Genomic DNA, 26,168 nt, shown 5'->3' with positions numbered 1-26,168 from the left:
CAACCTGTTCTGTTTTCTAATTTATTACTTGCTATTTTGTGCTTTATTATTTTTTTCCGTCTTTCCTTAGGTTTATGTTACTGCTCTTTTAATAAATTCTTTGAATGTTAACTTGGTTATTTTCATTTAGTAATGAAACTTTTAGAAATTACCTGTGTCTTATATTTATATATTTAATTTTTAAAAATAAATTTATGTACTTAGTTTTTAAGCCATATCATGTGGTATGTGGGATCTTTATTCCTTAACTAGGGATTAAACCTGCACCCCCTGCATTGGGAGTAGAGTCTTAACTGCTGAACTGCCAGGGAAGTCCTTGTATTTAATTTTTATTGTAATTATTTTCTAGAGAGACCACAATTGCTGGTTTGCGGAATCTTTAGACCTTTGATCTAAAGTTTTTTAGGAGAATGTTTTTACATTTTTAAAGTCAATTACCTAAAGTTTTTGTTTTGAGGTTGGGAAGATTTTGCGGTTGGTTTCCGGTTCTAACTTTTCTATTAACTTAAAATTTCATTGTAGAGCATGTAGTTAATACCTTTTTTCCCCCAACTTTCTTTCTAGTATTTATTTTTGACAATGTCCCATGGGGAATTAAAAATATGCTATTCTTTTTATAATAACAAAGTATATTATATGAGATTTATTAATTACATAATTCAGATCTCCATATTCTATTTTTAATTTCTCTGACGTGGCTAGAACTGAAAGATGTTTTAAAGTCTCCTGTTACTGTTAGACTTCTTTCTCTTCCTTCTTGAATTTATAATTTTTACTTTAAACATTTCAATGCTTCACCTTCAAAAAATAAAGATTTGTGGTTCTCTTCATATTAGTAACCATATGCTTGATTTTATACATAAATGTGTATGTGTATATATAGAGATAGATAAGATAGGTATGTATGTACATACATACTACAACATGCATCTTTTTTCACCTAATGTTCATTCACTTTTAATTCACCTTTGTCTAGCAATACCATTCAACAATTAATTTTTTGTTTTTATTTTTCTAGTATCTTGTTTTGATTATACATTTACCTACAATTCCCTTAGAAATTTTGTTCTAAGTGTTTCTAACATCAAGCATGTAGTTGGGTTTTGTGATTTATCAGAATCATGCTTAACAGCTGAGCTTATGTCATGGATTTCTGCTGTTTTAATAAGCACATATGATCTTTTTGCTAGTTTTGGGGGTCTTTTTTCCTTTCATGCTCATTTTTATATTCCATCTTTTGCTATACAGTTAGTCACATATTAGATATTTACTGAGCACCTATTATGTGCCAAGTACCATATTTGGCATTAAGAACACAATGGTAAACGGAAAAAAAAGTCAGCACATATACATAATAATGGAGAAGGGAATGGCAATCCACTCCAGTATTCTTGCCTGGAGGATCCCATGGACAGCGGAGACTGGTGGGCTACAGTTCCTGGGGTCACAAAGAGTTGGAGGCAACTGAGCGACTAACACTATACATAATCACAAACTGTGGTTTTGTTCTTCCCCACCCCTGCAAGTATCAGAAGCAATTCTAACATGAGCAGGGGTAGATAAGGTTTTCAAGGAAGACTGCTCACAAGATCCAACACACTCAGACTTAAATAACACAAGGAAGGTGCTTAATGACACAGTGAAAGAAAGGTTATAATGGGCAGAAAGACAGCACTAAGTGTACAAGTGCAGCAGAGAACTTTGTGGCCTATAGAAACAGAAGGAAAAGCTGAAGGATACTGAGCAAGAGGGAAGAACTAAACGAGATTAAGAGGTAAAAAGGCCACATCAGGTCTCCAAGTTAAAGAAAGAATCTCAGTTTTATTTTAGGTACAGTAAGTATCCTGAAATACTTTTCAATTTTAAACATAGAGAATGAAACATGACACATTCGGAACTGAAGAACAAATGGTACAGTATTAGAGTAGGCCTGACAGCAACGGTGCTGGCTTGGAGTAGCTGGCAAATGGTGAAGCCGGGTCCAAAAATTTAAATCAAGATAGTACTATGGCTCATCCCCATCCTCTTCTCCCAATTCTGGAGTTCTGTGGTCTACTTTTAGTTCTAGTTAACATTACTTTTATATATAGCATAATTTGGTTGTTTATTTAAAAGATATGCTACATAAACTCATTCATTCAGCAAATACTTAATCAAATGTGTATTACTGCCAGGAAACATTCTAGGCATATAGCAAGGAAGAAAAAATCCCTAGCCTTGCATAGATTACATGTTGTGAAATTAAACAGTTTTAATTAAGTTTTAAGCTTTCCTTATGTATATGATTACGCCCTACCATAATATTCTAAATTACTATCATTAAAGCATTTTTTGATATAATACAATCATTCATTCAATCAACAGATATTTATTAAACACCATCTGTGTACCAGGTTCTACTCTAGAGGTATACAGAAATATCTCTTCATGGAGCACACATACATTCTCATATAGATAGGTGACATATATATATATATATATGTATATATAATTGATATATATTATTATGAACAAGTATACACATATATATTATGAGGTAGCAGTAGAAGAAAAATAAAGCAGGGTATAGGGAGAAGCACAGAAGTGCTATTTTTTGGCAGGAAAATCAGAGAAGCATCTCTGACAAGGTTACACTTAAGCAGAGTCCTCAGTGAAATACAGGAGTAAGCCTTGCAGGTATCTAGATGTGAAACATTCCAGGAAAGGGAAGAAGAAGGCTGGCATGTTCAAAGAACACGAGGGTGACCAACATGTCTGAATTGCGATGAAAAAGAGAGAAAATGGTAAAACTAGTTTACAGAGGTGGCCATGGACCAGATCATACAAAGCCTTCCTCTCATACAGTTGGAAATAACTTGGGATTTTATTCTAAGTAGGATGGGAAATGAAGTAGGATGTGAAGGTTCTAAACATGGAAATAACATGATCTTACTAAAGTTAAAACAAAAATTACTTGGTTGCCCTACTTGGAATGGTCAAAACCCAGAACACTGATAACACCAAATGCTGGAGAGGTGTGAAGCAACAGGAATTCTCATTCATCGCTGGTGGGACTGAAAAATGGTAGTCACTTTAAAAGACAAATTTTAAAAGATACTAGAATTCTCAGATTATAAATACTAATACCATCTGGAAATAGTCCATGGACTCAGCACAAAGAAAATTATATTAGATTTTAGAGATTCAAAATTTCCTACAGATGAAAATATTTTTCAAGTCAGAATTCTTTGGCACAAAACAACTTGACACAAGACTTCATATAAAGTTCTCAGGTAAATTGCTTTAAACTTTATTAGTCAATGGAAGATGCCCTAGATGGCTTAAGAACTTTGGGTTGAGGTGCTAGGTCATTTGAGAGTGAAATGTCAAAGTGCATCAGTTATTCATTCCAACATTCAGGGGTCTGTTAAGCATAGAGCATTATACCAAGTTTTGGAGATGGTGAACAAGCCACAATCACTGACCATTATAGAATTTACTCCCTGGTAGTTTTTAAAAGAATAGGAAGTAGGATCACAATATTTCCCTGCCTGTTTCTCTTGCCCCAACTCAAGACATTTCCCCCTTCTCCTATTTGCATATGGAGAGGAAAGGATGGGGACAGAGAAATAGGGAAGAAGAAGAGATCTGGATATAACAGACTGAATTAAAATTATTTTTCTTATCTCTTTCCTTGTACAACTCTGAACTCCTTAAAGAGAGAGGATGAAAGTGCTGGTCCCTCAGTCGTGTCCAACTCTTGTTCACTCCAGGGACCGTAGTGTTCCAAGCTCCTCTGTCCATGGGATTTTCCAGATAAGAATACTGGAGTCGGTTGCCATTTCCACCTCCAGGGGATCTTCCCAACCCAGGGATTGAACCTGCATCACCTGCACTGAGGGCAGATTCTTTACTCGCTGAGCCATCGGAGATGAAACCACCCTATCTCCAGCACCCTACTCCAGGATCTGGCACTTATATGTTCACTATCTGCTCACTAACTCAGAACTAGACTAAATTATAGCCATTGTGCTAGGGCCACTTTTTTCTTTTTCTATATAACCAATATCAAGAAAAATAAAGATTAAAATAAAGGCCAATCTTTTCAGTGTTTCCTTTTACAGAATAAGCATTTATTTACAGTAAGTGCAAGTATTTAAAAACTATATAGTAATGTATATAATTCTGAAGGAAAAGTTCGCTATGCTAGTTTCATTCTACCACCATCACTGGATCTCCCTCACCTCCCAATCCCATTCAGTGGTAACAACTACCATGAATTTGGTGTAAATGAGACTTTTCCTTACATTTATGTAAGGAATTAACTTTTCCTTACATTTAGGAGACCTCTCCATATTTTTAAACATCAAAAGGCAGCATGCCATAGTGGACTCTGGAGCCAGGCAACTTTGAATCCTAGCTCTGCTATTTACCACCCATGTGAGTAGGCAGGGGTATTTACTCCTCTGTGCTTTAGTATTCCATCTAAAAAGTGGAGACAATGACACTACCTACTTCTAAGTTCTCATGAGGACTAAAATATTTAATGTTTATAAAATGCTTAAAACAATCATGGTTGTAGACAGTACCACTTATTTATTATATTAAAATAAAAATCACCGGACTTCTCCAGTGGCTCAGAAGTAAAGCAGCAGACTACCAATGCAACATGGATTTGATCCCCAGTTTGGGAAGATTCCACATACCATGGGGCAACTAAGCCCACGAGCCACACACAACTACTGAGCCCCGCTCTAGAGCCTGTGCTCTGCAACAAGAGAAGCCACAAAACGAAAAGCCCAAACACCACAACAAAGAAGAGCCCCAACTCTCAATAACTAGAGACAGCCTGTGTACAGCAATGAAGACCCAGTGGAGCCATAAAGGAGAAAATTAATTAAACCACTGATAATAACCTAATCATGAAAAGTGAAAGTGGCTCAGTCATGCCCAACTCTTTGCGACCCCATGGACTATAGCCCACTAGGCTTCTCTGTCCAGATTTTCCATGCAAGAATACTATAGTTGGTCGCCATTTCATTCTCCAAGGGATCTTCCAAACCCAAGGATCGAACTGCAGGCAGACTCTGCAGGCAGCCTCTTTACCATCTGAGCCACCAGGGAAGCCTGTAACCTAATCACAGATTCAGGGAATTCTTAAATAACTATTTTATATCCTATATATCCATGACTCTTACTGCAGCCATTTAGACTGTTTTCCAAATGAACATCCCTGCACAAATCACCCTGGGCAAATGTGCAAGCTTCTCTAGACAATATCTTAAATAGAAATTGCTGGATAACTGTGTATGCACATTTCTAATTGTGTAACACCTATCTTAGGTGTGTAACACTTACCTGATCCTGAGCCGTGCAACTTAATGAGTAAACACTGATGACTCGGAAGTTTTTAACTGCATCTACCCTTAAAAATGGGACGTCCCTGGTGGCTCAGACAATAAAGAATTCACCTGTAATGTAGGAGACCCAGGTTCAGTCCCTGGGTTGAAAAGATCCCCTGGAGAAGGGAATGGCTACCCACTCTGCTATTCTTGCCTGGAGAATTCCATAGACAGAGGACCCTGGCGGGCTACAATCTATGGGGTCAAAAAGAGTCAGACATGACAGAGCAACTAATACTTTCAAATAAAATCCCTACGAACAGACTAACCATCTTCTCAGTACAATTTCCAGTCTTCGCCGTGAATTGCCTTGCTATCCATCGTTCGTTTTATTTGTATTACCTATCTTACCTCTTTTGATCTTTGCATATTCTGGACACAAAACCACTGGATAGTACAGACATTATATATATCTCCCAGCTGTGTCATTATGTTTTATTTGGGTTTATGGGGCCTTATATTAAACCTAAGGTTGTTTTTTCTTTTTTTTTTTTTGAGATAGTCAAATCCTTGATGGTTTTTCATCCCTGATGGTTTCTTCTTTTTTTCTTGACTTGTTAAAAAAGGCCTTACATATTCTGAAGATGTGTATTCGTCTATACTTTCCTTTTTTTAAAGAACGGGTTTCATGTTTAGTATTTAATTCAACTGGAATTTATTTCTGCATATGGCCTGAAGTAGAAATCTAGTTTTCCCCCATACAGAAAAACCAATTCAACAGTTCACACTTCCTTTCCCTGATGACAGAAAAATGCCATCTCGAGCACCAACTAACTTTTCAAATATATATGGATCCATTTCTTAACTCTATTCTAGGAATCTGTTTTTTCATATATTAAGACTATACTACTTTAAATACAAGTACTGTATACAACCTGATTTTTAAGTATGTATACACCTGTGCGATCCAACTCAGACTAAGATATTAACTTTTTTCAATGCTTCAGAATCTCCCTCATACAGATTCTCAGTTAGTACCATGCTTCCAAGAGAACTGCTATTCTGATCTCAATCATCACATATTAGCTCTGTTTTTGAGCTTCCTAAAAATGAACTCATACTATATGAACTCTTTTGTGTCCCACTTCTTTTGCTCAACACTAAGTCTGGAAGATTCATTTCACGTTTTGTGTGCTGAAGTTTCCTGACCCCACGGACTGTAGCCCACCAGGCTCCTCTGTCCGTGGGATTTCCCAGGCAACAATACTGGAGTGGGTTGCCATGTCCTCCTCCAGGGGATCTTCCCAACCCAGAGATCAAACCCAGGTCTCCCACACTGCAGGTGAATTCTTTACTGTCTGAGTCACCAGGAAAGCTACACACATGTTGTGTGTAGCAGTTTACTGTTTTTCATTACTGTGTAGAATTCTATTCTAAATACCAAATTTTAAGATTAATCTAGATATCCAACAGTCAACTCCCTTCTCCTCATTCTTTTTCTTTCACAACTGTCTTGGTTCTTTACTTTTGTATATGAAGATCATTTTCCTCCAAAAAAGAAAACAAATTCTATCAGGTTTTTGTCTGAAACAACATGTAAGTCATAGAGAAGTTAATTTTTTAGCAATATCTATACTTCCCACTAATAACTATATCTTGTCTTTCATTCATGTCTAATTTTATGTCCTTCAATAAAACTTTGGATACTTCATAGAATTTGCTGTAAAAGAGGTATTTTTATTTCCTAATTGACTACTGCCAATTTAAATGTAGATCTTGTATCCAGCAACACTGAATTCTCTTATGAATATAGTTAGTCTGTTGATGGTTTTTTGAGGGTTTTTTTGACCAAGCCACATGACTTGAGGGATCTTAGTTCCCTGATCAGGGGTGTAACTCAGTGCTGAATGAAAGTGCTGAATCTTAACCACTGCACTGCCAGTGAATTCCCTATTTTGTTGATTTTAATTTTTTTTTTTTTTTTGGCCACATCACATGGCATGTGGGATCTTAGTTTACCAAGCAGGGAGTGAACCTGTGCCCCCTGCATTGGGAATGTCGAGTCTTAACCCCTGAACCACAAGGAAGTCCCACAGTCTGTTGACTTTTTGTTTTTAATTTCCTATGGATACATTCACCTCATGTTTCTTCCTTTCCAATCCTTTTGTACTTTATTTCCTTATTTTTAAATCTTACTAGTAGAGATATTATTTTTCCTGTTCTTGATATTAATGAGAATGTTTCTAAGAACCAGACAGTTAAGAGAGTCTTTATTGGAAGAAACATGTTTATTTCTCATCATGGTTTCTCGTCTTTAAAAAAAAAAAACAACTAATGAGTACTGAGTTCTATCATAATTTTACCAAACCTTTTAAGATCTTTTCCACTAAATCTTACCTTAATAATTTTCAAATACTGAGCTATGCTTACATTCTTACCCTAATTAAAAATTTTGTCTCTGTTCGTAAATGAAATTGAATGAACCATTATTTTCCCGTGCACATTCTTTTCAGTTTAGGTCTCCAGGGCAAGTTTCTCTGATAAACAACAGAACAGCTCTCGCTCTTTTTCTATTATCTAAGTCAGTGTGTATAAAACGGGATTACCTGTTCCCCAAAAGTATGTCTGAAATTATGACAACAAAATCACAATTAAAACTATTCTTTCTGATACTGCTTCACACCCATTCAGTTCAGTTCAGTCGCTCAGTCGTGTCCGACTCTTTGCGACCCCGTGAATCACAGCACGTCAGGGCTCCCTGTCCATCACCAATTCCCGGAGTTCACTCAAACTCATGTCCATCGACTCGGTGAGGCCATCCAGCCATCTCATTCTCTGTCGTCCCCGTCTCCTCCCGCCCCCAATCCCTCCCAGCATCAGAGTCTTTTCCAGTGAGTCAACTCTTCGCATGAGGTGTCCAAAGTATTGGAGTTTCAGCTTTAGCATTAATAAAAAAAAAAACATATAATGAAAATGCTGATGAGGGTGCAGAAAACCTAGAACCTTCATACACTGTTGGTTGGAAAGTAAAATGGTACAGCTACTCTGGAAAATAGCCTGATAGTTCCTTAAAAGCTTCAATGGTTACCACAGTTCAGTTCAGGTCAGTTCAGTCATTCAGTCGTGTCTGACTCTTTGAGACCCCAGGGACTGCAGCACGCTGGGCCTCCCTGTCCATCATCAACTCCCAGAGTTTACGCAAACTCATGTCCATTGAGTCGGTGAGGCCACCCAACCATCTCATCCTCTGTCACCCCTTCTCCTCCCGCCTTCAGTCTTTCCCAGCATCACAGTCTTTTCAAATGAGTCAGTTCTTTCCATCAAGTGGCCCAAGTATTGGAGTGTCAGCTTCAGCATCAGTCCTTCCAGTGAATATTCAAGACTGATTTCCTTCAGGATGGACTTGCTGGATCTCCTTGCAGTCCAAGGGACTCTCAAGAGTCTTCTCTAACACCACAGTTCAAAAGCCATCAATTCTTCAGCACTCAGCTTTCTTTATAGTCCAACTCTCACATCCACACATGACTACTGGGAAGACCATAGCTTTGACTAGACAGACCTATGTTGGCAAAGTAACATCTCTGCTTTTTAATATGCTGTCTAGGTTGGTCATAACTTTTCTTCCAAGGAGCAAGCGTCTTTTAATTTGATGGCCGCGGTCACCATCTGCAGGGATTTTGGAGCCCCCAAAAATAAATTCTGTCACTGTTTCCACTGTTTCCCCATCTATTTGCCAAGAAGTGATGGGACCAGATGCCATGATCTTCGTTTTCTGAATGTTGAGCTTCAAGCCAACTTTTTCAAGCTCCTCTTTCACTTTCATCAAGAGGCTCTTTAGTTCTTCGCTTTCTGCCATAAGGGTGGTGTCATCTGCATATCTGAGGTTATTGATATTTCTCCCAGCAATCCTGATTCCAGCTTGTGCTTCCTCCAGCCCCGCGTTCCTCATGATGCACTCTGCATAGAAGTTCACTAAGCAGGGAGACAATATACAACCTTGATGGACTCCTTTCCCCATTTGCTGTTGTTCCATGGTTACCAAAGGACCCAACAATTCCGCTCCTAGGTATACATCCAAGAGAAATGAAAACATAACTATGCTTACACAAAATCTTATACACAAATGCCAGTCTAAGGACTATGCATAATGGGAAAAAAATCCAAATATCCATCAACTGATGTGGTATATCCACACAATGAAATATTATATGGCCATAAAAAGGAATGAGGTATATGATACTTGTTTCAACATGGCTGGACCTTAAAAAAATATGCTAAATGAAAGAAGCAAACCACAAAGGCCATTTACTGAATGATTCTATTTATGTGAAAGATCTAGAACAGGCAAACCTGTATAAACAGAGAGTAGATTAGTGATTGTCTAAGGCTGGAGGGTTTCAGAGAGTTGAAATGGACTGCTAATAGGTACACAGTTTCTTTCTGAGGTGATGAAAATATTCTAAAAATTAACTGTGGTAATGATTCAACAATTATGTAAAAATATTAAAAACCATTAAATTGTACATTTTAAGTGGGTAGGTGGTAAGGTTTATGAACTATACCGCAATTAAGCTGATATTTTTAAAAACTTCTTGGGGAAATTCACTACAGCTTCAATTTTTTAATGGTTTTTAGTTTCTATGACTATCTTTTTCTTCTACAGTCAATTTCTAAATGATATATTGCCTAGAAAACAGACAATTTCATCAGGTTTTTAAAATTTATACACATATAAATTAACAGTGATTTTTTTTTTATTTTACAATATTATATTGTTTGGTTTTGCCATACAATGACATGAATCCGCCCCGGGTGTACATGAGTTCCCCTTCCTGAACCCCTCTCCCACCTCCCTCCTCCCCTTATCCTCCCTCTGGGTCATCCCCGCACACCAGCCCCAAGCATCCTGTAACATGCATCGACCCTGAACTGGCGATTCGTTACACATATGATAATGTACATGTTTCAATGCCATTCTCCCAAACCATCCCACCCTCACCCTCTCCCACAGAGTCCCAAAGACTGTTCTATACATCTGTGTCTCTTTTGCTGTCTCATATATAGTGATTTCTTGTGATTTTTAAAATTATAATTATTATTTGTAATTACATCCCATTTTATAATTTTATTGTGTCATGTGCTTCTTGGTATTTCCAGTACTTATTAGCTGAAGAGAAACAGCTTTGATTTGAAAGATGATTGCTCTCATTTCTATTGTTGATTATTTCTATTTCATCTAATCCCATTTTTATTTTCTCTTTTCTCCTGTCTTTGGTTTTACTTTTTCTATTTTTTGTTTCTTGAGTTGTATATATGGTTCACTTACTTTTTTTCAATCTAACACAGCCATTTAAGGTTATAAATTTACCCCTAAGTATCACTTTTCTTACATCCTTCAAGTTTTGATACAATGTTTTTGTGATTACACTCTAGCTACTTCTTAATTTCCACTATTTACTTTTAATACTTGAAAAATCCTTAGTCATTTTTCTTCAATATTGCTTCTCTACCATTCTCTATATTCTCTCTTCTGGACATTACATTGGAGCTTTTCAATCTAGCCCTAAAGTGTCTTAGTTTTTCTTTTCTATTTTTCATTCTTTATCTCCCTGGGCTCTGGTTCTGGACGAGTTATTGGTTTTATCTTGGAATTAACAACGTTTCTCTTTATCTATGTCTAATCTTCTGTTTTGCCCATGATTATTTTATAACTAGATATTTTCATTTTTAAGATTTCAATTGGTTAATTTATATATCTACATGTATTTATTGTTTCTTGATTTCTTTTATTCAATTATAATGGAATGTGCTCTGAATAATAAAAAAGGGAACAGATATATTTTAATCTAATATACTTTTAGGTGAAATGTTCTTTGAAAAGTTCTCCACTAAAAAAAATTAATTCTTAAAAGCTCTCCTAACTGCTATTCTACCAAATGTTATCCCACTGTGCCTACCTGCATCAAGGCATGGAAAGAATAAGTTCTATTATTGTCATTTTAGAATTAGAGAAACTGAAGCACAATAAAGTTCTTTTTAAAATACTCTCCCCCACACACAACTTTTCCTTGAAAAATATCAGAGCCACAGGAAAGCTTAAAGTACAATGTATACCACTATACCCTTCACCTAGACCCAAAACTGCTAAAACTTGCCAGATTTGCTTTATCTCTCTTTACATACAAGTAACATATACCACATTCAGATACCCACACATGATTTTTCTGAACTCATCATGACATTTCACTTCTAAGTATTTCAGCATGCACCTCTAAAGAATAAGGTCATTCTCAATATAACCACCAGACCAAAATCACACTAAAAAACCAGGAGATTGAACAATTCGCAGATTCAAATCAAACACTGATGTCATCTGACTAAACATTCTTCAGTTTGGCTCATCTAACTGGACCCGAAATGGTTCTCTGGTGATTATTTAGAAGTGACACTTGGGACTTCACTGGAGACCCAGTGAAGACTCCACACTTTCAATGCAGGGGGCACAGGTTTGATCCCTTGTCAGGGAACTAAGATCCCACACGGTGCATGGGACGGCCACGAAAAAAAATAAAATAAAGTGACACCCAATCTGTCAAAGAGTATCTCCTTCCTTCAATGGCCTTGAGATCAGATTTTATATACTGTTACATCAGACAGGTATCTGAAATCCAAGCATTTCTGAAAACAAAATCAACCAATTATTTCCTAAGATATTCAGGCCTCAAAAATCAAGTACACTAAGTTTTCAGATTGTTTTTCAATAATACACAGTCTTAAAGTGAATATAATCTAATTAACACTCTCAAAACTATACAGTCTTTTCTCAAGTGCAGTGGAAGTTTACAATGTATATCAGCTTTGAAGAAAAGTTAAGAAAAACATACAGTATAAACAGGATTGATTAGCCAAATGAACCTATTTTACAAATGAAAAAACTGGTAAGTATATATATCATTCTACATGAAAACTAACTTTTCAATGGGCATGATTTAATCTCAGTCACTAACCTTAAGAAGTAAGGTTACAGACAAAAAAAGTCTATTAAAAAAAAAAGGTCTCTCAGTTGTGTCCAACTCTTTGCGACTCAATGGACTTTACAGTCCATGGAATTTTCTAGGCCAAAATACTGGAGTGGGTAGACTTTACCTTCTCCAGGTGATCTTCCCAACCCAGGCATATTCTTCATCAGCTGAGCCACAGGGAAGCCCAATAAAAGCCTATACTTGCTGTCAAAGACCATGTAAGTCAGAGTAAGAGTTTTATATCAGAAGAAATATCTATTGGTACAACCTGATACTAAAGTTAAAGCTAAATTGTGTCATACAGATAAGAATTATACATACAATCACAAAAATACTTAAGATAAATCTATGGTCAAATAATAGTTAATAAGAGAAGTTAGTACGTGCCGCTAGTCATTATTGTAAGTACATTTAATGAATTAATTAATTCAAGCCTCATAGCAATCTCATTTTTTCACTGAAGAAACAGACGAACAGAGAAGTCAGCATAAAAGGATATACATAAGGGGCAGGACTTCAACTTTAAAATATAGAGAAGCAGAATGGATCTTTCCAAGGTCATTTCAAGAAAAGAGAAAAGCACAAGCTAAAGCATAAATACTGAGGTAACACCAAAACAAAAGTTTCAAATTGAAGAAATTAAGGCTGGATAAACAGGATAGGACTGGATTATGAGAGGCCTGAAGTACTGAGCTATGGATGAAATTTTATAAAACAGCAAGAGCATGGCATCACTACGGCTCTTTATGTGATGTAAGTGGCCTTTTAGAAATGGTAACTGGTAACAATACAGAATGAGTGAGAGAGATGGGAAGCAAGGAACTCTATACAATTCTAACATTTATACAAATAAACAGGGTTAGTAACTGAGGCAGAGCTCACACTGAACCACCTGTGTTACCCTTCACACTAATAAGGCTATCCATTATAAACAACGAAGTGGTAAATATAACTGCAACATACCTTAAATTATTTCCAAACATACATTCAATGAAATTTAAGGTACACCGAAAATTATATCAGTAAGAAGTGTTGGTCAATTAACGTAAAACTACTCTTGCTGTTTAGTACAATGCCAAAAGAATTTGGCTAAATTAGACACAAGCAGAAATTTTACAGTATGAGTATCTACTTCAATAAAAGCAATACCACAAATAAAAGAACTAAAGTAATTCAACACAAAGCTCCTCATATTGCTTTAAACCCATTACACTATTTACCAAAAGGTAGTAAATACATAATTTTTATAAACAACTATTATGTAAATGATGTACTTTAATGTCACAATTATTCATGTGTCCATTAAGAATTAGGTATTTATCATCTATACAATAAATACTATAATCCACATCAAACTTACAAAAAGAAACTATCCCAAACCATTTCCTCTCTTTGCAATTAAATGAACTCCTAAAGAGAAAGGAGCAAAAAAAAATCTCAAGTCTGTGAAAACTAGATTACTTACTTACCAGTAACTTGAGTTATCCTATTGGGTCTTTTCCCTCACAGATCCACCTCTCTTGCCCTTCTGTCCAGCATGAGAATCTTCCTGACGGGCATCCACTGGAACTGAGGGGGCATGCAGTACAGACGCATATGTAAGAAAGTTGAGGGAAGGGGATTTGGGAGATGCTAGAGACATGCTTCAGTGTGCTTGCTTACCTTCCTGAAATTGGAAATTTCAACAGTCCCATGGTCCACGAGGCATTCACAATAACTTCAAAGAATGTGGATCTGTGGAGATTACCCAATAGGAGAACTCCAGTTACTGGTAAGTGATCCAGCTTTTTCTTCTCTATCAGAATAAGAAAATTATTTAAATTTATTTGAGATTAATACATAAAGAACTACAGGGGAAAAGGCTGAAAATTAGATAATTATACATGAATGCACTAAAGTAAATACAGAAACAATGTGCGAACTATAAAGTCAACAGAAACTTCTGGCACGATTAGAAATACAGGAAAAAGAAAATGATTTGAATAGTTTCATTTAAAAATCTCTACTGTAACAACAGCAACATTTTAATTTATAAAAATATCAGCTATCAGACTGTTTTGTCTCACTAAAGTACTACCATCATTTTTTAATATCCGTAAAGGGTAATCAATTGATCAAAATCTGCTGTTTCTTAACTAGCCACTGTTATTAACATAGACTGAATTTGGGTGTAGAGGCCACTACAGTAGATTAACAATCTATAAAACTTCAGATAAACAGCATCAATGAAATTCCCATTCATCACTCAGTAAGTCTTTAAAATAACCATTTGTCACCTATAACAAACCAACCACATACATATATGTAAGTATGCCACTGTGCTATGCTCAGTCGTGTCCGACTCTTTGTGACCCCATGGACTATAGCCCACCAGGCTCCTCTGTCCATGGGGATTCTCCAGGCAAGAATACTGGAGTGGGTTGCCATTTCTTTCTCCAGGGGATCTTCCTGACCCAGGGATCAAACCTGCATCTCCTGCACTGGCAGGCCAATTCTTTACCACTTCACCACCTGTGAAGCCCTTACAAATGCCGGGCCACTGATAAATAATAATGCTGATTTTAATGTAAACACTTGTACAAAGCAGTACAGTAATATTTTCGATTAACTGTTATACTTTTTAAATTGGACCTGTCATTAAAAAACAAAAAAAAAACTATTTCTTCTTCCCTGGTGGTTCAGAGGTTAAAACCTCTGCCTCCAATGCGGGAGACCCGGGTTCAATCCCTGGGTCGGGAAGATCCCCTGGAGAAGGAAATGGTAACCCACTCCAGTATTCTTGCCTGGAGAATCCCATGGACGGAGAAGCCTGGTAGGCTACAGTCCACGGGGTCGCAAAGAGTCGGACACGACTGAACGACTGAACGGAACGGAACGGAACAAAAGAAAGGTATCCTCAATATAACTTTATCTTCAGGGACACATGAAGATTGCTTTTACCTTTAACACAATACATATTCGGAGAAGGCAATGGCACCCCACTCCAATACTCTTGCCTGGAAAGTCCCATGGCTGGAGGAGCCTGGTGGGCTGCAGTCCATGGGGTCGCTAAGAGTCGGACACTACTGAGCGACTCACTTTCACTTTTCACTTTCATGCATTAGAGAAGGAAATGGCAACGCACTCCAGTATTCTTGCCTGGAGAATCCCAGGGACAGCAGAGCCTGGTGAGCTGCCGTCTATGGGGTCGCACAAGTCAGACATGACTGAAGTGATTTAGCAGCAGCAGCAGCAATACATAGTCATCAGGTACATGTTCATTTTGATGTGCTATAGTAGTGATGACTTCAAACACTAGTTCCTATTGAAGATACAGACATATTTCAGTAACAGTCTTCCTTTTCTCATTATGCTGCTATTTAATAAATATTTCCTACCTTCAAAAAACATATGGTTTCATGGTTCTTCTTTCTATGGAAAAAATTAAATACATAGCTTCTACTTTAAGAGTAAACAGGGAAAGATGGTACATAAAATCATTAATTCATCAAAAGCAAAATGTAATTCTAAAAAAATTATTTAAAATGTAATTCTAATGAAAATCTAGCATTTCAATCTTGTTATGAGGTAATATTTATATTTAGTAAAGGTGGACGGCACCATGTCAAGATTTTTCCTAGATTCCCACTTAAAGATACAAAATGTTTTGGATAAACTATATCCATTTTATATAAATCTGAGTTTTAAAAAATAATAGCCATTAGTGCATTCATTTTTAAATGACTCATTCAGGCAAATGGGGCACTACACAGACCTCAATTTGTAACTGCAATATAGAGATAAATTCCAAAAGGATCATCAAGTTTAAATTAGATTCCTAGTTAACTCATATTTCCTGAAGTGTGAAGCAGTACATGGCATGAAGGTCCTATGTGTTTGGATCGACACAACTGATACAGGAGAAATAATCCAAATATTTTATCCTTACAGTAAAAGCTAGTATAAAACATTTCATTAAGAACTAAATAATAATTTCTAATTTTAATTTACAGCAACACATACAGTCTTCATTTAGACGAAGAGCTTGTGAATTTAAAATAAAATCAGATGCACTTTTAAAAATAATTTGAGAATTAAAATATATTGAAAATATTTTAAGGTAACCTAAAAGGTCACTTAAGAGACTAGCATTCAAAGCTATTCATTGCTGTTATTATGCCATAAGCTTAATTAAAATGGATTTTATTAGAATAGCTTAGACAAGAAATTCCAGAAATTAGAATACTCAAAAATATCCTCTGTAAATTCTAATAATTATAATGCCGGTCCACAAAAAGGTTAACAAGTAATTAAGAACCTAATAAAGCATTTCACCAATGAGAATCTACTCTAAAAATCAATCTGAACTTTTGAAAAAATTGCTCAGAAAAAAAAATAAGTTAGCTAACTTTCATTTCACTACTGCTAGATAATATGCTTTGGCTGGAAGTAACTTAAATTACAACTGGTTTTGTGATTCCAAGTACACATTTGAATTTTCAAATAAGGTTTGCAAGTCTAATGTAAGCTATTACAGTTGTGGAAAGTTGTTCATGGTAAACCAGGTGAAATCCTTTAGCAGTGTAATAAAATGTAACATTATACATATATTCACATATACTTAAGTAACATCATAATGGTTCATAAATATGGGGGAAGGTGTGTAGCTCAATTAAGTAAAATAAGGTCAAAAGTGAACTGTAAACCTACTTATTAAATAATGTTATTTACGGAAACTGTCATCTATCTGTCTTTGTTCCTTAATGAGCTCATCAGATAATCTGTTAATTAAATTTTCCTTTCCTTCAGCTTTATCCTTTAGCTCTACATGAACTCACAAAGAATCAAACAAAAACAGCATTATTTTCTTGTTAACATAAATAGCCTAAAATCAAGACGAAAAAACTATATTTATCTGTAAAATAGGGGTACAAACAGAACCTACTTCACAGAACAGTTATGAAGATTAAGTCAATAAAAATATAAGTAATGCATTTAAAAACCATGCCTGGAATCTAACAATGTTATCAAACTGTAACATATCCTCCCAGAAATGGAATTATTTTCAAATGATTTTATATATCTGCAAAGAACTACTAAAAAAAATCTAAGTTTAGAAATATATTGTTTGTATTAACTGTTGGCTCTCTGTATCACGGGTTCAGGATCCAGATTCTACCAACCACACATCAAAAATATTCAGAAAAAATTTCCACTAAGTTCCAAAAAGCAGAACATGAATTTCTCATGCTAACAACTATTTACAGAGTGTTTATATTGTATTAGGAATTGTAAGTAACCCAGGGATTATTTAAAACATACAAGAAGATACGTAGTTTTGTGGAATATGCCGTTTATAATCCTAAACCTACATATAAGGCACTGCGGCATATTTAGATTTTGGTTAACCGAGAAGGTCCCAGAATCAATCCCCCATGGGTACACAGGAATGACTGTACTATTATTTTGAGACTATATTCTTTATATTGCAAGAGAAAGAAAATAAGTAACTTATGGTATTCACTAGTAATCATGAATCGGTCTTCCCTGATACCACAGTTGGTAAAGAATCTGCCTGCAATGCAGGAGACCCCAGTTTGATTCCTGGGTGAGGAAGATCTGTTGGAGAAGGAATAGACTACCCACCCCAGTATTCTTGGGCTTCCCTTGTGGCTCAGCTGGTAAAGAATCTGCCCACAATGCGGAAGACCTGGGTTCAATCCCTGGGTTGGGACGATCCCCTGGAGAAGGGAGATTGCCCACTCCAGTATTCTGGCCTGGAGAATTCCATGGACTGTATGGCCTATGGGTTCCCAAAGAGTCAGACATGACTGAACGGCTTTCACCTCACTTAGGAATCATGATTTGCAGCATGAAAGAGCTATGAAGCACATTAATACTGAAATTGAAGTGCAAATATCATCGATATACCTGTGATTTTTTAAAAAATACAATTAGGAAATAGTTAAGAAAACATTCTAGGCAGTAGTTACTAAGTAAATCACTATCATTATCCTATCAATATAAAATTATATCTGCTAATATTACAAAATCAGGTATTCCATTAGATTTACTAGTAAAGAAAGCTCCCCAGGCTATTAAAATTGCCAGAAACATTTACACAAATCATTTTTCATGTTCTAAAACCTGATTGTTATAAGCTAGAATCTTAGAACTGCAACTGCTAACAAATTACAAAAGGAAAGGTTGAGGAAAATAGTATATATTCATATTCCTGATGGACATAAGATGGTAAACATACTAATATTCAAACTGTTCAGAAAAGCTGAAGGGAAGGGATGCTTGTAGGTTAGCTCTAGCTTCCTAAAACCCCTGCTCTGGACAGAACAGCTCTCTATCCATTTTATATTCTGGGTTTCCTCTATAAACTTTCCTTTCAATAATGAATTCCTTAACAACAAAAAAAGGTTTTCAACCTTAAAGGACATTGTGGTGGGCAGCCTTTAAGATGGTCCACAATGATCCCACCTCCCGGTATGCATGCCCTTCTGTAATCTCCTCCCCTGAGTATGGGCTGAATTTAATGACCCACTTCTAAGGAACAGAATTTAGCAGAAGTAATGGAAAGTGTTAGTCGCTCAGTCATGTCCGACTCTTTGCGACCCCATGGATGGTAGCCCACCAGGTTCCTCTGTCCATGGAATTCTCCAGGCAAGAATACTGGAGTGTGTAGCCATTTCTCCAGGGGATCTTCTCAACCCAGGGCTTGAACCCAGGTCTCCTGAATTGCAGCAGATTCTTTACCATCTGAGAGCCACCAGGGAAGCTGCCAAAATAATGGATGTCATTCCCAAAATTAGATTATAAAAGGACAGTGGCTCTTGGTTTCATGACTCTCACCAGATATGTTGCTTTGGGGTAAGTAAGCTGTCATGCTGTGACAGCCAGAGTTCCGACAGAGGCCTGCTAACAGCTGTGTGAGTAACCTGGGAGCAGATGTTCTAAGGCCACTGAAAACCATGAGAGCTTGGACATGGATCCCTCCTTAGTTGGGCCTGAGAGATCCTAAGCCAGAACTAAAAGGATGGGATGGGGGAGAGGAAGGGAGTATAATAAATGCTGATTGTTTTCTACCAATAAATTTTGGGATAGTTTGTTATACAGCAATATGCAAAGCGTTACAAAGTAATCAGTATTAAGCTAAAAGTTGCAAAGTGAGTATCAATTCAGTGCCTAAAAAGGAACTCACAAGAAAATATGAGTCAATGGGTAGAGGCCCAATTCTGAATTTGGTTCTTGGGTTTTAGGTTCAAAAATTCAACCTAAGGCTAAAGCAGATAAGACCCAACGGAATTATACCTATGAACCTCCTCAAACTGCTAACAAATCAGACATCATCTTCCAGGTCTGTTTCCTTCCCCGCATCAACAAATCCGGACAGACTCCAAGCACTACAAAGAACTGCAAAGGGCACACAGTCTAAGTGTGCAGCAGCCCTGAAAACGGGTTGCTGTTATCTACAAGCTACGTTTTTTAATTAAGTTTAAGATGTAGTTCAGTTCAGTTCAGCCGCTCAGTCATGTCCGACTCTTTGCAAACCCATGAATCGCAGCAGGCCAGGCCTCCCTGTCCATCACCAACTCCCGGAGTTCACTCAAACTCATGTCCATCGAGTCGGTGATGCCACCCAGCCATCTCATCCTCTGTCGTCCCCTTCTCCTGCCCCCAATCCCTCCCAGCATCAGAGTCTTTTCCAATGAGTCAACTCTTTGCATGAGGTGGCCAAAGTTTCAGCTTTAGCATCAGCCCTTCCAATGAACACCCACGACTGTTTCCCCATCTATTTCCCATGAAGTGATGCAACCAGATGCCATGATCTTAGTTTTCTGAATGTTGAGCTTCAAGCCAACTTTTTCACTCTCCTCTTTCACTTTCATCAAGAGGCTTTTTAGTTCCTCTTCACTTTCTGCCATAAGGGTGGTGTCATCTGCATATCGGAGGTTATTGGTATTTCTCCCAGCAATCTTGATTCCAGCTTGTGCTTCTTCCAACCCAGCATTCCTCATGATGTGCTCTGCATATAAGTTAAATAAGCAGGCTGACAATATACAGCCTTGACGTACTCCTTTTCCTATTTGGGCCTGCATATAGGTTTCGCAAGAGGCAGGTCAGGTGGTCTGGTATTCCCATCTCTTTCAGAATTTTACACAGTTTATTGTGATTCACACAGTCAAAGGCTTTGGCATAGTCAATAAAGCAGAAGCAGATGTTTTTCTAGAATTCTCTTGCTTTTTCAATGATCCAGCGGATGTTGGCAATTTGATCTCTGGTTCCTCTGCCTTTTCTAAAACCAGCTTGAACATCTGGAAGTTCACGGTTTCTTAGTTAACTTAATATAAAGAAGCCTACATTACTACAATTCCAGAATAAAGCACCATTCTGCTGCTGCTGCTAAGCCGCTTCAGTCGTGTACGACTCTGTGCGACACCATAGATGGCAGCCCACCAGGCTCCGCCATCCCTGGGATTCACCAGGCAAGAACACTGGAGTGGGTTGCCATTTCCTTCTCCAATGTGTGAAAGTGAAAAGTAAAAGTGAAAGTGAAGTCACTCAGTCTTGTCCGACTAGTAGCGACCCCATGGACTGTAGCCCATCAGGCTCCTCTGTCCATGGGATTTTCTAGGCAAGAGTACTGGAGGGGCTTGCCATTGCCTTCTCCAAAGCACCATTCTAACAAGTGCCAAATAACATCTCTTACTTCCTACCACCTCCTGTACTATGCTGCTACTGCTGCTAAGTCGCTTCAGTCGTGTCCAATTCCTAGCGACCCCATGGACTGCAGCCTACCAGGCTCCTCCGTCCATGGGATTTTCCAGGCAAGAGTACTATGCTAAACATGACCAATTATCCAGTGTCATAAAGCCATGTGGTTTTGCTATTTATATCATTTTATGTTCTAGTCATTCTTCCTAAGGATACCTTAATCACCTTAATTGATCTTCAACAATATTTTTATCTTCCTAATTTGACAAACACCCTAGTCCTTTAACTAAGCACCACATTTTATAAACAGTATCTTAAAATGAGGTACTTCTGTAGAAAGTTAACATGTTGTTGTTCAGTCACTAAGTCACGTCTGATCCTTTGCAACCCCATGAACTGCAGCATGCCAGGCCCTTCTGTCCTCCACTATCTCCCGGAATTTGCTCAAATTCCTGTCCACTGAGTCAGTGATGCTATCTAACCATTTCATCCTCTGCTGTCCCTTTCTCCTTTTGCCTTCAATCTTTCCCAGCATCAGGGTCTTTTAAGTTAATATCCTCTATTCTTGGGACTTCCCTGGTAGCTCAGTTGGTAAAAAATCTGCCTCCAATGCAGGAGACCCCAATTCGATTCCGGTCAGGAAAATCCGCTGGAGAAGGGATAGACTACCCACTCCAGTATTCTTGGGCTTCCCTTGTGGCTCAGCTGGTAAAGAATCTGCCTGCAACGCAGGAGACCCCTGTTCAATCCCTGGGTTGGGAAGATCCCCTGGAAAAGGGAAGGTCTGCCCACTCCAGTAGTCTGGCCTGGAGAATTCCATGGACTGTATAGTCTATGGGGTCCCAAAGAATCGGACTGAGCAACTTTCACCCACTCACTCACTCCTCTATCCTTAATGTTTCTAGTTCAAGGAAATATTTTCCTGATCCTAGTTCAAAATATCAGGAGCATTAGTCCTTCATATGCTAATTATAGTCAGTATCCAAGTTAAATACACAAAAATAACAAACAGCTAACTATTTTGAATGTGAACAATTATGTCAACGTGATAAAGAAGTCTAACCTTTACTCTGCAACTTCATGCTTTTTTCTCACCTTTTCTGACTATAATATTAAAATTAATCTGAGGAGATTCTAAGCCCCGTATTTGTTTTCAATTCAATTTTCAATAACCATCTCTAAAACATAAGTGTATATTTTCAGTGTAAAATTGATTTTATAAAACAATGGCAAACTTTTCTAACAATAAATCTCAAATAGTCTGAGGTCAACAGTAAGAGTGTGCAACCTACTGACTATATTCTAAATATTGTTAATTCAGCACTTATAAAATCTGAATCATAGTGAAATGAATGTACATTCTCAAAAGAGATACCCCACAAATGGGCTTATTAGAGCTTGTCTATATCGAGCTACATATCTGTTTGTCTCTAGCTAGCTAGCATATATCTGCTTGTTGTTGTTTAGTCCCTAAGTCATGTCTGACTCTTTTTCAACCCCATAGCCCTCCAGGCTCCTCTGTCCATGGCATTTCCCATGCAAGAATACTGGAGTGGGTTGCTGTTTCCTTCTCTAGGGCATCTATTAAAAGGTCACACAATTATTTTGCCTTTAAAAAAAAAAAAAAAAAACCCTGAATCATGGATCACATCAAATTCAACATACCCCACAATGGCTATCACTTTAGAGACCAAACAAACTGTAGAACTGTATGAAAAGTATTCTGATTTGTTTACTAAGCTAATCTAAAACTATTATTCATTCCTTCTAAAAACAGAAGATAAGGACTTCTTCAAACTACACAAGCTCCCCCACAATTAACAATGCAATTTTCAAAAAAAGTGTTCCAAGTTAATATACTTACCACTTAAAATATTTTTTATACCAACATGGACCCAATTTTTAAATTAATTCTATTCATTTCTATAGCTACAATCAGGAGTTACCTGTAAATGCAGAGGCTTAGTTACAGATTTAACTAAATAATTAGAGCATTATTCCTTGAAAGAGTAACATAATTTTACTTGTCTCCTGATCTACCACCATTCAGTTAAGTTCAGTCGCTCAGTTGTGTCTGACTCTTTGCGACCCCATGAACCGCAGCACGCCAGGCCTCCCCGTCCATCACCAACTCCCGGAGTCCACCCAAACCCATGTCCATCGAGTCAATGATGCCATCCAGCTATCTCATCCTCTGTCGTCCACTTCTCCTCCTGCCCTCAATCTTTCCCAGCATCAGGGTCTTTTCCAATGAGTCAGCTCTTCACATCAGGTGGCCAAAGTATTGGAGTTTCAGCCTCAACATCAGTCCTTCCAATGAACACCCAGGACTGATCTCCTTTAGGATGGACTGGTTGGATCTCCGTGCAGTCCAAGGGACTCTCAAGAGTCTCCTCCAACACCACAGTTCAAAAGCATCAATTCTTCGGTGCTCAGCTTTCTTTATAGTCCAACTCTCACGTCCATAACCTCCTTTATGTAATCTATAGATACAATGCAGAACTGTTCAAACTATCATGGAAAGCTTAGCCCAAGCACTATGCAGGATTATATTATTATAAATTGAAATATAAATATTAATGCAACACTTGTTAAAAATAAACATTAGACAGAATGCAAAGGAAAAATTAAGACTCTGACAAAAGTAAAAGCCCTTTGCCATGGCCAATCACATCCTCTCCTTTTAAAAACATTCCTTTCCTTCTATTCCAATAACATTACTCTCTCCTGGGCTTTTTATTCCCTATTTAATTTTTCTTTCTCTTCCATTTCTTTCCTCTTTATATGATGCTTTTCTTCTGCCTTAAGGAAGTGATGATGTTTCTCAGTTTCTGTCCTAGGTTCTCTTTGCTCATGCTAGTCAATCTATTCTCTCCTTGATCTGTCTCACTCTCATGGCTTCAATTGGTCATATATGCTGATGACTACTGAACACATATTTATAGCTATGATTTCCTTGATAAGCTTAAGCACCACATATCCAACTGCCTCATATATCTACCCTCTCATATTTCTCTCAGATGCTTGAAATTCAACAAATCTAAAAGTGGCCCATTTGTTGCTGCTCAGTCGCCAAGTCACGTCTGACTCCTCACCCTATAAATTGCAGCATGCCAGGATTCCTTGTCCTTCACTATCTCCCGAAATTTGCTCAAATGCATGTTCACTAAGTCAGTGATGCTATTTCTGTCTCAATATCTGCTGCCCTCTTCTCCTTTTGCCTTCAATCTTTCCAAGCATCAGGGTTTTCCAATGAGTCGGCTCTTCACCTCAGGTGGCCAAAGTACTGGAGTTCAGCATCAGCATCAGTCCTTCCAATGAATATCACCTTCCCCAAAATCTGTCCTTCCTTCTGTCTCCTTTCAGTGAAAAGTACCTCCATTTACCTAGCTGTATAACTAAGCCAGAATCCTGGGGTTTATCCTCTATTTCTCTCTAAATTTCCTCTCTAAAACCCAACTTCTTTTCTTCCACAACCATATTCAACCATCCATCAAGGCCTATACATTTTCTCCTAAACATATCTAGAATCCATTCACTTCTCTCTCCTATTGGCATTAACTTTGTTTGGGCCACTACTGTCTCTTGCCTAGCATACTGCAATGAATTCCACCAAACGGTTTCTCTACCTCTAGTTAAGATTCAACAAACAGTAAGCATGACTTAAACAGAATAAAATGCTGCCTGCTCTGGCTTCTACTATGCATTATTTTGATGGCAAAAGAAAACATTTTTAAACTGCTGAAAAGTTGAGTATGAAGGTAATTTAGTTTAACACAAGTTCTTTTATGAAGTAAATACTCTGCTACTGCTGCTAAATCACTCCAGTCGTGTCCGACTCTGTGTGACCCCATAGACGGAAGCCCACCAGGCTCCCCCGTCCCTGGGATTCTCCAGGCAAGAACACTGGAGTGGGTTGCCATTTCCTTCTCCAATGTGTGAAAGTGGAAAGTGAAAAGTGAAAGTGAAGTCGCTCAGTCGTGTCCGACCCTTAGCGACCCCACGGACTGCAGCCTACCAGGCTCCTCCATCCATGGGATTTTCTAGGCAATAGTACTGGAGTGGCTTGCCATTGCCTTCTCCAAGTAAACACTCTACCTAACTCAAAAGTTCAAAAAATGAAATGAAATGATGTAAATGGTCCTTAAAAACAAGTGGCAAACAGTTTAAAGGAACAATAGAACCAGACAAATGATAAGGAGCCTTTGCAATTCAGTTAAGCATTGTCAGTACCTATGGGCTTCCCTGGTGGCTCAGCTGGTAAAGAATCTGCCTGCAATGCAGGAGACCTGGGTTCGATACCTGGGTTGGGAAGATCCCCTGGAGAAGGGTATGGCTGGCCACCCACTCCAGTATTCTGGCCTGGAGAATTCCATGGACTGTGTAGTCCATGGGGTCGCAAAGAGTCAGACATGGCTAAGCGACTTTCACTTTCACACAAGACACAATGACAGACATTGGTATCTTTTATTAATGTCATTTACAATTATTATCATTGTTATTGACTAAAAATTATGTTAAGTTTCTTATATCAATTATCATATTTAATCATCAACACAGAGTCCTATGGTTTTATGACCATAAATGGCATATTAGGGATTTAAACTAAAATGTGATTCCAGTATCAGTGGCACTATTCTCAAGGAAATACAGTTCAGGGAAGCAAAATGAAATATTTTCAGTACACTGTGTAAATACAATCATCACATTTTGCACAGCACACTTTAAGACTAATTGAAAGGGCATTCATTCTAGCCTAATAAAGAAATGCTTTTTTAGAGGTGATGCTATAAGAAAGAAACTGTCGTGAATAGGAGAGCATGAAGCAGAGGAAATAATATAATAACAAGAAGACACAATGGCCTAAAAAAGACCATGACCAAGCTGTCTGACAATCCAACCTTTAAAATAGACTTGTTGCTGTTGTTGCAGTCACTAAGTCATGTCGGACTCCTTGCAACTCCGTGGACTGCAGCACATCAGGCTCCTCTGTCCTCCACTATCTCCTGGAGTTTGCTCAAATACATAAAACAGACTTACTCTTAGTTTAAAAAAAAAAAAAGACTGTTTTTAACTATTCAACTCTTAAGTCTATATAAACTGCTTACCACTATTATACTAT

At 37.6% G+C, this 26,168-nt stretch overlaps 1 protein-coding gene across 4 annotated transcripts in view; it reads right to left on the bottom strand.

The window, feature by feature from the left end:
- YAF2 (YY1 associated factor 2) overlaps positions 1–26,168 on the bottom strand; it is a 79,646-nt gene that overhangs the window by 38,791 nt on the left and 14,687 nt on the right. Inside the window, exon 3 of one of the 4 annotated variants that reach the window (XM_055394134.2) lies at positions 14,006–14,077. The exons of 2 other annotated variants lie outside the window; for them this stretch is intronic. In XM_055394134.2, the coding sequence (XP_055250109.1) occupies positions 14,006–14,077 (72 nt within the window). Of the gene's footprint in view, positions 1–14,005; positions 14,139–26,168 lie in introns of all 4 variants that reach the window. One more of the 4 variants, XM_055394135.2, reaches the window with a different exon arrangement.

Source organism: Moschus berezovskii, chromosome 6, assembly GCF_049115385.1.
Source record: "Moschus berezovskii isolate FMDL1 chromosome 6, NW_MosBer_1.0, whole genome shotgun sequence".
Taxonomy (NCBI): domain Eukaryota; kingdom Metazoa; phylum Chordata; class Mammalia; order Artiodactyla; family Moschidae; genus Moschus; species Moschus berezovskii.
Note: the sequence above shows the minus strand (reverse complement) of the source record. Positions and strands in the feature narration are given on the sequence as shown.